We start from the raw sequence: 14,888 nt of genomic DNA on the forward strand, positions 1-14,888 counted from the left end.
ATGAATGTGAATGTGGAAACAGATAAAAGGAGTGGATTTCCATTTCCAGCCATCTCCTCGAGGTGCTCTTAATGTGCATTATTTTGCCAGAGCGGCGAGAGTGCAAGTGTGCGATGATGATGCAAAAGTGTGAAATTGAATCAGGGCTGAGAGAACATACTGAAGTGAGAAATGCTTTGTATTATAAACTGTATTATATTTTACCCTATCGTCAAAATAACACACAAAAAACACACAATGCTTGCAACACTGAGGGCTGATGTGTCTCAAAGTTACTGACAGAGTATTCAGCAGCTCTGCACAGATTTACAGTAGGCATGAATCCTGGATGCAAACAGGTAGCTCAAAAGTTTGGCGCACACATCTTTGACAGTGCAGCTGACTGATATTTATTCCTGCTGATGATTATAGAGGTATGAAGAAGATTTTGCAAGAACACAATACTGTAGAGGTTAAAGGAATAGCTCATTTGTTTTCTGCTGAGAAGCGATGATACCACTCTTATCTTTGTATGTTAAAATTGAAGCCACTGCCAGGAACCACTTAGCTTAGCGTAATTTAACGGGGGTAAAAAGTAAGCCAGATTTTTCAAAAGGGAACAAAATCTGCCTTCCAGCTGCAGCTCACTGGTAGCTGCATGATTACCGCCCATGTTTACAATGCTTTTATTGCATATCGTATCCTTTTCTCTCTGCACAAATGCCCAAAAATCTCCCTACCAGCACCTCTAAATCTCACAAATGAACATTTTATACCACATTTGTTCAATGTAGACGAAGAGTGGAGCGTTAAAATGCCATCTCGTGGTTTTATAGGAATTTATATGCCTCATTATTTCTTGGCACAGTAGCTTCCTGGATACTTCCTGGTTACCATGAAACCAGTGGAGACTCCATTCATTTATCAAGAAATATCCAATAAAAAACTCCCATAAAACCACAGTGTTGTTGTTAACCAGTAGAAGTCCTGGCAGGTGTGTTTTGTTACGTTTGGAGCGGACCAGATCGACCGTTCCCCCATTTCATATCTTTGTGCTAAGCTAAGCTAACCAGCTGCTGACTGTAGTCTCATATTTACTGTACTGTACTGTACTGCTTATCATCTAGAAAGCAATTGTGCATATTTCTAAAAAATATCAAGCTATTACTGTAAGAAGAGGAGCACCATTTGTGCACAAAGACCATTTCATCAAGAGTAGGAGTAATTAGAAAAATGAATGATCACTACATGGTGAAGTAATGAAGCCTACTGCTTAAAGACTGTTGAAACATGTTGTGCGTGCAACTAAGTTATAACATTTATTTATAATTCTTTCGTTTATATATTCTAACTTTTTCTTCTTATTGTAATGACTTATTACCTTCGGGTTGATGCAAATTATACGAGTGGTAGGAAATGGTAGGAAAAGAAGACCATGTCTCAACATTGCTGATGAATAAGCAGGATAAAACTTTATTAATCAATAAAACTTTGCTCTTTGACAAAGAGATACCTCATAGATCTTTTACATAAATAAATGGCGTCTACATCATCTGTAATACCACTGATGTCATTACTGTACAAACAGACAAATGATAATTCTGTTAGTCAGATTTATTGGAAATTCAGTTACATCTTTGTGTTATGTGTGTTTTGTTTTGAGTGTGTGTGTGTGTGTGTGTGTGTGTGTGTGTGTGTGTGTGTGTGTGTGTGTGTGTGTGTGTGTGTGTGTGTGTGTGGCTGCAATGCATTTGTACCCACTGAAGCTAAAAGGGTTTTTACAAGCCCATGCAAAGCCTATAGCAACTCAGAAGTGGTTAGTATTGCTATCATGACTTTGTGAAACTGAGTGAAATGAATGGTTTGATGCCTCCTCTGGGCTGATGATAATAAGTCAGTTCATCAGTACAAGCACAGCTGAGGGGTACACACATGTCAGAAGAGTGGACACGTTTTCAATGGTTTGGCACAGTTCATCGAGCTGCAGAATCGGACATGTTTCCGAGCTTTTTCAATAAAACAATGAAATGGATGCAAATATTCTACCACCTGTCAAATGATGCTTATGCAAACAAGTAATATATAATGTTCAGAGGTCATTTTTTTCACACACCTCTTGCAGTATTTTAGTGACGTTGAGGTTGAGGGTTGAAACATTTCATGGGGCAGCAGAAAAATCACATTATAGATGAATGAGATGCAACCACAATTCTGGTGATCATAGAATTGCGGTTTAGATTTAACACACTCTTTTGGTACTCAGCTGTTGCTCTTATCCATTGATTTGCAGTGCAACAGTTTTACAGATCACTCATCACTAAGGAGTGTAACGGGGTCGAGGGCCACAATAACAGCCTAAATCTTCTGTAGCATGAATGTGCACAAGGGAATTGGCACGACAATAAAAGAAAGTGCAAAGAAGAGAGGTAGAAAGGATTTTGTTGCCAAGATCAAAATAATCTCCATTTTATCCGAACACAATTTTGTTAACCATATGAGCAAAACAGCTTGTTACTAAGAGTCATTATGGGTTTGTTCTGTGCCTCATGTGGTGGTTATTGGCATGTAAACACTGTGCTTTGCTAATAAAAGTCATTGTAAAGATTGTCTTCTATGCATCAGAGAAGGGGGGTAAAACGTTACAAATCAGTGTGCTGTTGGTGAGTCGAAGAGGTGTGAGCGGATTCACGCCTCCAGTTTACAGCTAATCCTTATTCTTCACACAACAGAACTAAAGATAACACCAGTAATTTTGCACCTTGTCCAGTATGTCGACTCAGAGTTGATAATTACAGTGTATAGTGGATGCAGGCCCTTTCGGAATCACTGTCCAAGGCTTTGTTACTAAATTTAGACTCTCTCCAGGATCCAGTGCACTGAATGCTAATTAAAACTCTTGTCATGTGGTTACCTACCACAAGGGGGCTCAAGCAGTCTGGATACACACTCGCAGGCAGAAATAACGCCACAAACAGCTCCACACAGTTTACCACAGTGGAGATTTTTGGTCATGAGTAGTAAGCTCAAATTCAATATCTGTTCATGCAAAACACAGCATCTATTCTTTATTTATGTCAATTTTTAATGGAATTAACCTCAATGCTTTTGTATAAAATCAATCCATGATTTCAAGTCTCCTCATTGTTCTTCAGTTTTTAATATTGTGGGTGATCTTATGTCTGAGCGTGTGACACCCACTTAAGTTCACCAAAATAACACAGCATTATATTCTTCTTTTGACAGCTTCTGATAAGTGATAAATGAGCCTTGGACAGTGCTGTCAGATCACACCTACATCCAATCTGAGATTTTCACCTACAGTGCAAAAACTTACAGTAAGACTCATCATTTAGTTTCACCAATAATCTACAGTAATATGTAAAACAACCTTTACAATATAAGCACTAGAGAGTAAACATTTTTAACTATATGTAACACTGATCATCCTGTACTATATGCGGTCTACTCCAAAAAGCCTATTATGTCGGCCATAAAGTACTATGACTATATTAGTGACTTTTTCTTACTGATGCACCCAAACAGTGTAATAAACATATTTACAGACTGTGTGGTTTGTATTTACATTCATTGCACATGATAATGAATGATAACGATGGGAACATGCGGAACAAATAGGTAATAAGCAGGTAAGCAGACACAGGAGAAAACTGTCTCTGCAAATGATATGCACTGAAAATACATCCCCGCTTGATCGTTGTCATTGTGCTTTGTTTCATCTTAGGTTTCAGACTTTGTCAACTTTCCATGTGAAAATTTGCCGTCAAAACGTGGAAAAGAAAGATTATGAATAAAATAATATCAATTAAAGCAATAAATACCCAACTATATCAAGTGCAACAGTCCACAGAGACAATGATAAATAACAGGATAATCGCAAATGGTACAGTTAACTTTCCCAGAGAGTTTAATGCTTTCACATCTATGAATAATCCAAGCTTGAAAAGGTGTTACAACAAAAACACAAGATAGATAGTGATGTTTTTTCCACCTTTCCCTTTAAAAAAAACTCGGATTTGATCACATTCCTCAGTTGTTACCTGCTAAAACTTTACTAAAACTGAGTTTCAAGTAAAAAAAAAAAAAAAGAAATACTGAATGGATTTCAGTAAATAACTGACTAAGATGTGTGTCTTTGTAAACAAATCAAAAGATATGTACCATATATCAACATATGTAGTCAAATACAGCTGTTAAGACAAAACAGGCTAAATACCCTCAAATCATTTCTTAGTTTTACTGTGTTGAAACGAGCGCTGCGCGAAACTGCCAGCAGCAAACACGAGTGCATGGAGGAAAGTTTGCTCATTTGTGCTTGGACACATTACATACAGCACAGTGGGCGATTCAATGTACTGTAATATAAACTGGTTAAATGAATTGTGCACTTAAGTTTACAGCCATCGCTTGGCAAATGTTTGTCCTTGGTGTCTCCTGTGCTCTTTACTGCTGTTTGCTTTAAGTCCTTGAGTTTCTAGATGGACCTCACCGCGTTCGCTGATGGAGAAATCAGTGTTTGACTTGGTTCAGCTTATGCTTTCTGTCCCTTTTTCTCTGTTTATTACTTCCTATTTTCCTCTCTCAGCGAAAAATTGGGACCTATAGTGGCAGCACTGAGGGGAGGAGGATGGTGAGGATTTTACATTGACTTTTCTTTGTCTGTTTTAATAACTATAAAACAAAAAAATGAACAAAAAAAAAACATAAAATTAGTAGTGTCATACAATAGGGTGACAAAAAATCATTGATCATCGTTTTGTGCATTGAATTAAATGGGAATCATACTGAATTTTCTGTGCAGGCCTAAAAAAAATCAATCAAACAAAAAACATTATTTGATAAATTACGACGGTCATTAAACCCACCATACAACAGCTGAACCCTCAGGACAGATCAATATATCGCAGTCTCTTGGGGAGTGAGAGCTGTGATGATGTAAAAGGTGTCATTGAGCAGCAGTTACTGTGTGTCCAGGTCCAACAAATCCAGAGCTCCTGTTGGAGTCTCAGCTCTTGGGCCATTTCCTCACTCCAGGTGTTAAACAGGTAGTTTCACGGACAGAAGAGCAGAAAAGACGAATTCAACTGAAGTGCTTTCTTTCCAGCAGGTGGTCTCCAATCATGTTTCCCTCAAAGTCTCTTATACGTCTGTGTGTGTGTGTGTGTGTGTGCATGCATGTGTGTTTGCTCATGTCTGAATGTGTGAATGCATGTTGTACTGCGTATACAGCATGTGTGTGTGCATGTTCATGTGTATGAGAACATGGGAGTGTAGCGTCTCTATGTGCAGGTGAAATGTGTACTAAAGTGTGTTTGAAAGACAGAGAGAAGAGGGCGGAGGGCAGGAGGCAGCCAGGTGTGTGGGTGTGTGTGCGTGTGAACCTGCTCGTCTGGTCGACACACACGCCTCACTCGAAGCGTTCGTAGTTCCTGGTCTGTCTCACGCGGGGCACCATGTCCTTCAGGAGTCTGTGGAGACAGAAACAAGCTCTCACTGGAAAGTATGGAGGTAAGGAGCAAGGAGCCTCCCCCTGTTGTGAGCCTGCACCTCGAGCCAGCGCAGAGCTGTCAGGAGGAGAAGTGAATCTGGCGTTGACAGAATATAAACACAGCTAGTTCGGGTCTGAATGGATCTAACAGAAATGACAAAATACTTCAAATCAGTAGGTCAAAGGAGTGTAAACAGGGAACCGTTTTATCTCTTACTTGACGCCATACGCCAAAATGATGAGTCCAATGAGAACTCCGATGGTGCCATCCAGAAACCAGACGTCAGGATGGTGCTTGAAGACTTCGGCGCTGATCAGAATGGAAAATCCCATAACAGCGCCGACCAGAGAGTTGAATCCTGGGAAAAACACACATGGGGAAAATATCACGGCTGCCTCTGGGTTGTCTGTCGGAGCAATCGAGCAGTTTCAGTTGCCTAAACTTCCACACACTTTTCAAATCCTCACAATGAGCCATCAGAGGATTCACACAGGCGTTTACACGAGTGGGGCACAGATTTGACATTAACAACAATCTGTTTATGAGGACAGGGTCTATGGTGTTACAGGAATAGTTTGATATTTTGGTTAATTCACTTTCTTGCTGAGAGATATTTAGACTATTGATGCCGCTCTCATGTCATCACAAACCTACTTTTTGCACAACTCCATTATTTATGCTAATATTGGCTAATTTAATTAAATCTGTGCAAAGATTACTTTTTTCATATATATATATATATATATATATATATATTTCTCCACATCTCATCTCATCTTATGTCTGTATAGTAAATATAGCAGCTGATTAGCGTAGCTTAGTGCACAGAGACAGGGGGAAACAGCTCACCTGGCTCTGTCTGCAACAAAATTCACCTTCCAGCACCTCTAAAGCTCACGAATTAACACAGTTTAATCTGTTGTGTTTTTACAGGGGCTTTATGTCCAGGACTACTTCTCAGCCGAATGCGGTGACTCTTTTACCTCTGCATGGGGCCTAACTAGCTGTTTCCTTCTGCATCCAGTCTTTATGCTAAGCTAAGCTAACCGGCAGCTGCCTGTATTGCTTCATGTTTAGCATACACACATGAGATTGGTATGGATCACGGAGCTCTTGCCAAGAAAGCAAATCCTTGTATTTCCAAACCCTCGGATATTAATGGCTATAGCCATCATAATTGTTGACCACATCTGCTGTGTTTGACTTACCCGGTATAGCAGCCGATGTTTTTTATAATTACATTTCTCCTTGTGTGAAAGCTAACGCGGTGGGTTATTGTCTAGCCTGCAGTAAGTGTATAGTCTTGTGGGAAATAAATCCAGGCTCTGAGAACAGCAACCTCAGGTTTATTGGATTGATGCCCTGTGCATTCTGAGACCTGGGGATAGCAGTGTGCAGTGTGTGTGTGTGTGTGTGTGTGTGTGTGTGGGTGTGTGTGAGCTGTGCTTTTGTTCACGTGTTTGTGTCTATGAGCAGCCGGTGGGTCATAACCTGTGAGTTCTTTCAGCTCCATAATGTGAGTAACTTTCTCCCACACAGAAACATTCACACATACACTCCGGACTGCGGTTTCGGTCTTAATGCTCTAGATTCTGTTTCGTTGTCATGCTTGCTTTGTGTTTGACCTTTTACACTCGGTTCAGGTTTTTCAACTTTCTGCTACTGTATACTTCGACTTCACTACATTTCAGAGGGAAATATTAGTAACTCTGCCACATTTATTTGAGTTATAGCCTCTGGCTGCAAACTGACACTTCGAATGCCTAAAATAAGCATTTAAAATGTGATTCATTCTTATAGAGGAAATTAAACTACCCACCAGCATAGGAAGTAATACAATTATCTCACTCTGGACTGGCTAAAACACTGAAATGCCTCTTACAAATACATGCAGTAACCCAATAACAATACATAATAATATAGCTTTAATTAAATTTTACTTCAATACTTTTTGCTGGTAATATTTATGTACTGTTACAGTAGTTGGTGTGAGTTTTACTTCAGTGAAGGATCTGAATATATCTTCAACCACTGTTAGTGCAAGAAATTCAACATTGCTTACAAATATTATATCAGCTCTGTAAATAAGATAATCATATATTTCTGTTTGATATAAACATCTGAATTTGAATTATTTATGTATTTATATGAAATTAAATGCACCTGGTTTCAACGCCGTTATAGTTTCTTTCATTTTCCTACTGAGCACCATCGAGTTGTTTATTTCTACATTCAGGATCATTCAACTCTACCTCTCTTCAGTCAAGCAAAACCAGTTTTAAGGCCAGATCCCTAAAAACCAGCACAGCTATTTTAAGTCAGTCAGCTCTGGAGCGGCTCTGGTTGAACGACTTGTCATCTGAGAGTCAAATACGATTTCCTGTTGCTGTTCTGCAGCCCTTGTAAGCTTTGAAAAGCTTAATGAATGTAAGCCTTGTAAGATGCCCAAAAATGATGAAAACAGGGACTGTGTGTGTGTGTGTGTGTGTGTGTGTGTGTGTGTGTGTGTGTGTGTGTGTGTGTGTGTGTGTGTGTGTGTGTGTGTGTGTGTGTGTGTGTGTGTTTGCCCTACCGTCAGTGATAAGTGCCCGGCTAGTCAGCACTCTTCCCAGCATGAACTTGACCACAGCCAGCAGAGCACATGTGAGCCCACTCACTATAGACACACTGAAGAGGAAGTCGTCCTAAACAATGACAGGACAGAGAAGAGCTTTCTTTGAAACCATGTGTGCTGGATGACATAAGAAGAGGAAAAGAAGAAGATAAAGCAGAGAGAGAAAGCTACACACAGCGTCTGCACAGCAGACTCTACAAGCACCAACATTATCCGTCAGACAGAATGACCCACAAAGCTTTTGTCAGCTCAAGCATTAATAATACATACACACGCCTGACTTGGTGCATCAACCCAAGGTCATACAGATGACGCCTCTAAGTGATGTGAGGGTTTGGTGTTTTCAGCTCAGTCTCAAACAGACTCAGCAAAAACCAGCACCTGACCTCAGAGTGTCTCTCTATCAGATTTAATTGGCCCAACAGGGGAGAAGAGACAAGGAGGAGAGAAAAAGAAACTCAGAGAATAAGAGAGAGTGAGTGAGGAAAATCCAACTCTTTTTCCCAGACCCCTTTCTTCAACAGGGGGAGGGTATTTCCAACATAAACAAGCATATGTTGCAGCGGTGGTTAGTGTGGGCCTGTGAGCCAGCATGCACAACACCAGGACCCCAAAACTGATGCAGCACAGTGCAATTCAGCCATCATTAATCTTAATTTTTACACCAGTGCTCTTCCTTTCCTCCTGTGGCATGTCAAACGTCTTCCATTAAAAAAGTACGGTGGCCCTGAGAGCTCAACGCACTGCAACTTGAGAATAAACAAATAGACAAACAAGCAGATTAAGTATTGAGCTGCTGCTGTCCTGGTTTATTGTACTCATCAAACCCCTCACATTGCCTTGAATTTTAACTCCAGCTACAATTAAATCATTTAAAGCAATAGCAGCTTACATCCTGGCTCCAAACCTGGAGTCCTGTCACATCAGTGGCTGGCAAACTGTTGTGCTCCTCTTTGCAGAAAGTTGTAATTTTAGCCTAACTTGCCAGCATTCTGTCAAATTGCTCAATCCATTATAATAGCGAAGCTGTATCAGACCTAAAAACAGTATGAATGTTTATTAATGATGCTACACACTCTTGGTCCTGCAACACAGGTGTTTTCACTTAATTTGCCTGATTAGGGCATGCAAATACTGAGCCTGATGAACATCTGATTTTGCTGCCGCTATTTGGCTTGGAGAGGTTACACCAGCCAAGTTAAAGCTGAGCAAGTGGGAGAGAGTCAGCACACAAAGGCATTTTGACAAGACAGGGTAGGAACATCACAGGTGGCCATAATTAAATTAAAGATGGCTGAATTCCATTTGGCTGCTTCAGGTTCAGGGTCTAGGTATTTTGCATGCTGGCTCACTGTTATACTGTCATGGCTTACTGTGATACTTGACCAGAATGTAGCCATCATTAATATTATTAGTAACGCCTGCGCTTTTCACCTGTGTGACAAGTTAAAATGCATGATACATGACAGACATTAGATACTATGTGAGATTATATGAATCATCACTGACAGCTAACAGAGTTGACAGAGTTGTAACTTTTGTCTAAAAACCATATAGCAAAAAGAAGTGATTGCTTTGCATTTCTCTGTCTATGGCACACACACACACACGCGCGCACACACACACACACACACACACACACACACACACACACACACACACCCTGGTAAACCAACATTAGCTTCCTTGGAGTTTAGCTCTTGATTGCTGGTCAGCTAAAAGCTCGTTAATCCCTTGTTTTACTCACATTTAGTCGAATTAGACGGAGGAGTTTGTGCTGGATTAGTGCACTGTTGAGATCTATTTTGGAAAGCTGACTACAGTGTAGTGCATCGTTTTTGCATTAAATTTCACATGCATACATATCCTTTACTGGCTGCCTGCGTTCAGAAGGCTATCTCTCAATTGTGGACAGACTTCTCTCTGCTTTACAGGATTACTGTGCTATTACATAACGCCCGACTGCCTCCGCTGTTTACTGTTTGTTTTCAATTGGCTGAAAGAGGGAGGAAAGGTCTTCACACTTGGTTCCTTATTTAAAGTGTTATTTATTGAGGAAGACTCAGCGAGATCAAGCTCTGAGAACAAGCTGTGTCAAAGAGTGTCACCACATGCGTGTGCTTTACGTATATGTTTGTTGCATCGGTGTGTGTTGTCCTCTCTCCATCCAGCACAGAGGCAGGGAGAGCCAATCTCAGCCCTCTGTGTTTAATCAGGCACTAGACACAGCCTGCCATGAGACCAGCAACCCAGGACGTGATGCGAATCAGGATTCCTGATTTCCTTCAGCCTTTGCCCACTCGATGTGATTTTACAGCCTGATACTTCAAGGCAGCAACGTTTTACAGTATTCACGCCATATCGCTGCAGTTTATCTTCTCTTGTGCAGGAAATCGTCTCAGAAGAAGAAACCAGGGAACCCAACTGGAGCTGATGACACCATCAACTTAGAGACATCATACTCAGACTGCAGATTCTACTTTCCCTCGAAAACTTTTTCTTTCCATTTTCATAATTCCTCTCTGGCTCTTTCAGTCACACACAAAACCGAGCACACAGACAGATCACTGCTGGTATGCTGAATCACCTCTGACTGCTCTTTGATGAAGATTTCAGGGAACAAGCCTGTTTGTGCCAAGAAAAAAGCCCAAAGGTGGATACAGAGACAGAGAGGCAATAAATGAACAAAAAACAGGAGTGAGAACAATAAAAGCAGCGAAGACAGACGTGGTAATGAAGGGAGGCAGGCTGGGTGAGCTGTTAGGGAGAGGTTCACGAGAGAGAGACTGGGTGTAATGATGAAAGAGGGGCGAGAGAAACTATGAAAGTGATGGGATATGGAGGGTAGAGAGAAGAGAGGCAAAGGATAATGAATGAGGTATTGAAGGAAGAAAGTAGAGAGAGGCTGGAAAAAATAGATGTATATTGGATCTATACCATATATATATACATAGGTAAGCATGATGTTTCATCCATTTTATTCAAAAATAAAAAGAAGCAGAGCGAGGTAAAGCAGAGAGCGCCGGAGCCCAGACTGAAGGTACAAAGGAAGCGAGATGGTGAAGAAAAGAGGGAGACTGTCAAAGAGAAAGACGGTGGTAATAGGCTCTTGCTGGTGTCAGGAAGCTCCTCTGAGACCTAACACCCCCAGTTTCTATTAACATAATGGCACTGGAGCATCAAACACAGTCTGCAGACGAGCTGCTGCCCTCAACCTGCTTCTCCACTAGCCTCAGTCTCTTGGCTTTATCTCTTTTGATTTGTGGTCAAAGGGGCTTCAGTGACTCAATTTTTACACCATCAAACATGCACTTAAAATAATCAAGAAGACACGCATGGTTTGCCGAGTGCGGATACTTCAGATCCATTCTCAGCTCTCCTTAAATCTCATCAGATCCATGTCATCACTCTCTATTTCCTGTCTTCTCCTCACTTCATCTATATCTACTCTTAATCTGTTGTTTCCCACTTTGTTTAATCTATTGTTTTGCTGTATGTGGACTTTCTTAACAAGGGGTCTGTTGTTTTAATAATCAATTAATTTACTGGAGCAAAGCAGCAAAGCTTTGGGACACATGAATCTAGGCAAATCCAAGACTCAAGCCCATCCTAATTCTGGAAGAATGGCTCCTATGGTGTTCCCGTGTTCCTGCATTGAGCTGTTAAATAATCCTGTGACCCATGAGATTCCCCCAAAAATGACAGCCTCTCAGTCAAATTCGCACCAATAACGCAAAGGAAAAATGTGCTTCGTTTTCTGGGTAAAAACAGCTTTAAATGACTTTCTGTGGATAGTTTAGAACAATTATTAAAACATTACATTTCTGACATGATTTTCAGGCTATTCCACTGATCAGCAGTTAATCAGCAGAAACACAGAGGACACCAGAGGAGGACGAAAAAGGACCGCTGGCCGACCTAAACATGGATAGAAACAATGCAAGTACTAAAATATGGGGAAACAAACGCACTCAACACATCTGTTCGGCCTAAAGTGTATAGACAGAGCACTTTTGTTTGTTTACAACCCACAGGGCACCTTTAAGATGCACTCCCTGACTTTGTTAGAGGACACAATTGTACCTCCAAGTCAAGTTCCTCTCAGCTCGATGCTGTTTTAAAATTCTAGAGTGAACTGTGTTGAGTTTAAAAATATCAGATATCGAGATATTTTGGGATTTGGGAGCGCTGCTGTGCACCTTAAACCTTTGAAAGTACATAATAGGAAACTTAAAGAGGAAGTATTTGTTTTTGGAGTGTAAAAATCTGGCTTACCTCTCTGTCCTGGATTCACTGGATAATGAAATGGACAGATGGCGAGGGTTAAATCATTTACAAACAAAATAAGAGGTTTCAGAGCTGGAAAGGATGCGATGGGCACTCCCCGAACAGTGTGATGATGGAAGAGTTGGGCCGTGCCCCAGCAACAGAAAGATGAGACTATTTTGGGACCTTATTCATAGTCTTAACACCTCCAGAGAGAGGTAGGAGGGGGTGGGGAGTGATGTTGACATTAAAAAGAAAGTGTGTGTGTGTGTGTGTGTGTGTGTGTGTGTGTGTGTGTGTGTGTGTGTGTGTCTGTCTGTCTGTCTGTTCCGAAGAGGTAAAAAAGGAACAAAAGTCAGGTGGAGGGAGACAAAAACTCTTACGTCAGAAGAGCCACAGCAGAGGGCTATAAAAAGACACCTCGCTCACAACGATGAATGGTGAGTGTGCATACGTGTGTGTTGCTCTGTGTGTAGCTGTACTGTATGTGTGTGTGTATTGATTCAAATAGACTCCAGGCTCCTGTAGATTTTCATTCACTGAGCCAGTTTGTATGTGGCCGCTCACACACATGCACCTGTGTCTGCCACTTTCATATGCGCATTGTTCATGCTGCTGGGAGGAAATACAGCAGCTGATGAGAAGTGGTCTTTGACGATACACTGCAGGAAATCACAGAGGTTTCAGCACCTGCACCGTCAGGGTATCGGCAATTCTTTAAAAACTATGTCTTAACCTTGAATTAAACAGCACTTAAGTCAATAAACGAGCACTGCAGGGCAAATGTGAAACTGCGATACAATGACATAAAGCGTGACTGTCATGATAACCAGAACAAAAGTCTAAGGATTCCCTTTTTAACACTCAATTTACAGTCTGATATCAGCTGAAGCACTTTACTGTAACACTTCACTGCACACGACATGCAGTTTATTTGTCCCAAGGAGGACCACACAGCCATGAGCTCCCCATCTTGGCTGGGGCTTGACACTTTTCACACAAAGCCTGTGTCACAACCTCCAAGTGGGAGTTTGAAGGAAGTCGGCATTTAGGAGGAAGACGTGGGCAGAATGAAAGACACTACTGCATTATGGGAAGTGTAGGTTGTTTGAAGCTTGACTCACATAATGGGTCAAGACACATCTGATGGCCAGATGTTGACAGTTTTTACTAGGGATGCACTGATACTGGTATCGGGTATCGAGCCGATACCGGGCATAAGTACTCGTACTCGCACTCATAAAATTGCCACCGATACCACGACACCGATACCACTTTATGGCAGCGCACAGTTTACAGCAGTTGACAAAAAAGCAAGTGGGACAGAAGTTGTGGTGACATGTTGATCACTAGAGATACTCAGCCACAGTTTTATGTTGGCTCCTGGATGAAAATGTTTTCTAAGTTTTTATGTGAAATATGTTGCAAAGATGTTAAAAACGCAGACAGAGAAAGTGACAATTTTGCACTCAGGTTCTTTGGTGATATGTGTGGCAGTGCCTTGTTTACAGCACTTTTGTTTAATAAATATCAGATTCAGTATTCACTCAGTATATGATATGAAGTTTCACTGTCACTCATGTACAAGGAAACCTACTGAGGAATGTTGTACCGATGATATGTGGAAATTCAAAGTAGTAACTTAATGTGTAATGGCGTAAATAATCAGTATCGGTATTCAGAGTACTGAAATGCAAGTATTCATACACTACTCATACTGAAAAAAAGTGGTATCAATGCATTGCTAGTTTTTACAAATGTCTTGTGTGAGTCCCAACACTAAATGCAATATTAAACAGCTGGAGTGCTTTTTAAATAATAATCAGCATATTCATGAGCATGGACACCGGCAGTTAACCTGGTGTAATTACATCTCTCTTAACTCTCAGGCAGCAGTCCTCCCACTGCACACTACCGCCAAGAGTCACCCACAAATCCACTCACTAAGCAGAATGTCAGTATTGGACAGTGTTGCAAAGTCTTGGGCTGTTTCTAAAATCAATGTACATGCACCCGTTTATTTGAGTGTCCACACTGTGAGAAATTTCTGCATAATTTGCCTTTAAAAAGGAAAAGCTTCTATGGCGAGGACGCTACTTTCTGCTGAAAATCCCACACTGCAATGCGCCTCGTTTTCTAGACGTGAAAATGACAATCACTGCCACACTACAGCTGCCAGCAGTGTGTGTGTGTGTGTGTATGTGTGTGTGTGTGTGTGTTTGTGTGTGTGTTTGTGGTCTTACCACTTCTGGGGGCAACTTGGTGGCCAGATCATGGCTGGCTTTTCCAAGGATGCACAAGGAGGAGAGAATGAACACAATGCCGAGGACGACACATGCTCTGCAGGCAGGCAGGCAGACAGGCAGACAGACAGACATGCAGACAGACAGACAGACAGACAGACAGACAGACAGACAGACAGACAGACAGACAGACAGACAGAGAGCAGAGTGTTAGGACTTTCCTTCAGCAGCTCTGATCTCTTTGATAAACCTGCCACGTGTACAGTGGAACCAAAGCAA

The 14,888-nt window shown here is 41.2% G+C and overlaps 1 protein-coding gene across 1 annotated transcript in view; it reads right to left on the reverse strand.

Moving 5' to 3' along the window:
- Window positions 1–1,658: 1,658 nt before the first annotated feature.
- The window catches only part of tmem163a (transmembrane protein 163a), a 60,924-nt gene continuing 47,694 nt past the window's right edge, over window positions 1,659–14,888 (reverse strand). Inside the window, exons 5-8 of the mRNA XM_070976410.1 lie at window positions 14,610–14,706; window positions 8,059–8,170; window positions 5,703–5,844; window positions 1,659–5,465 (exon numbers count right to left, since the gene is read on the reverse strand). Coding sequence (XP_070832511.1) covers window positions 5,405–5,465; window positions 5,703–5,844; window positions 8,059–8,170; window positions 14,610–14,706 — 412 coding nt within the window. The 3' untranslated portion in view covers window positions 1,659–5,404. The remainder of the gene's footprint in view (window positions 5,466–5,702; window positions 5,845–8,058; window positions 8,171–14,609; window positions 14,707–14,888) is intronic.

The sequence above is a fragment of the Chaetodon trifascialis genome, chromosome 12 (genome assembly GCF_039877785.1).
Source record: "Chaetodon trifascialis isolate fChaTrf1 chromosome 12, fChaTrf1.hap1, whole genome shotgun sequence".
Classification (NCBI taxonomy): domain Eukaryota; kingdom Metazoa; phylum Chordata; class Actinopteri; order Chaetodontiformes; family Chaetodontidae; genus Chaetodon; species Chaetodon trifascialis.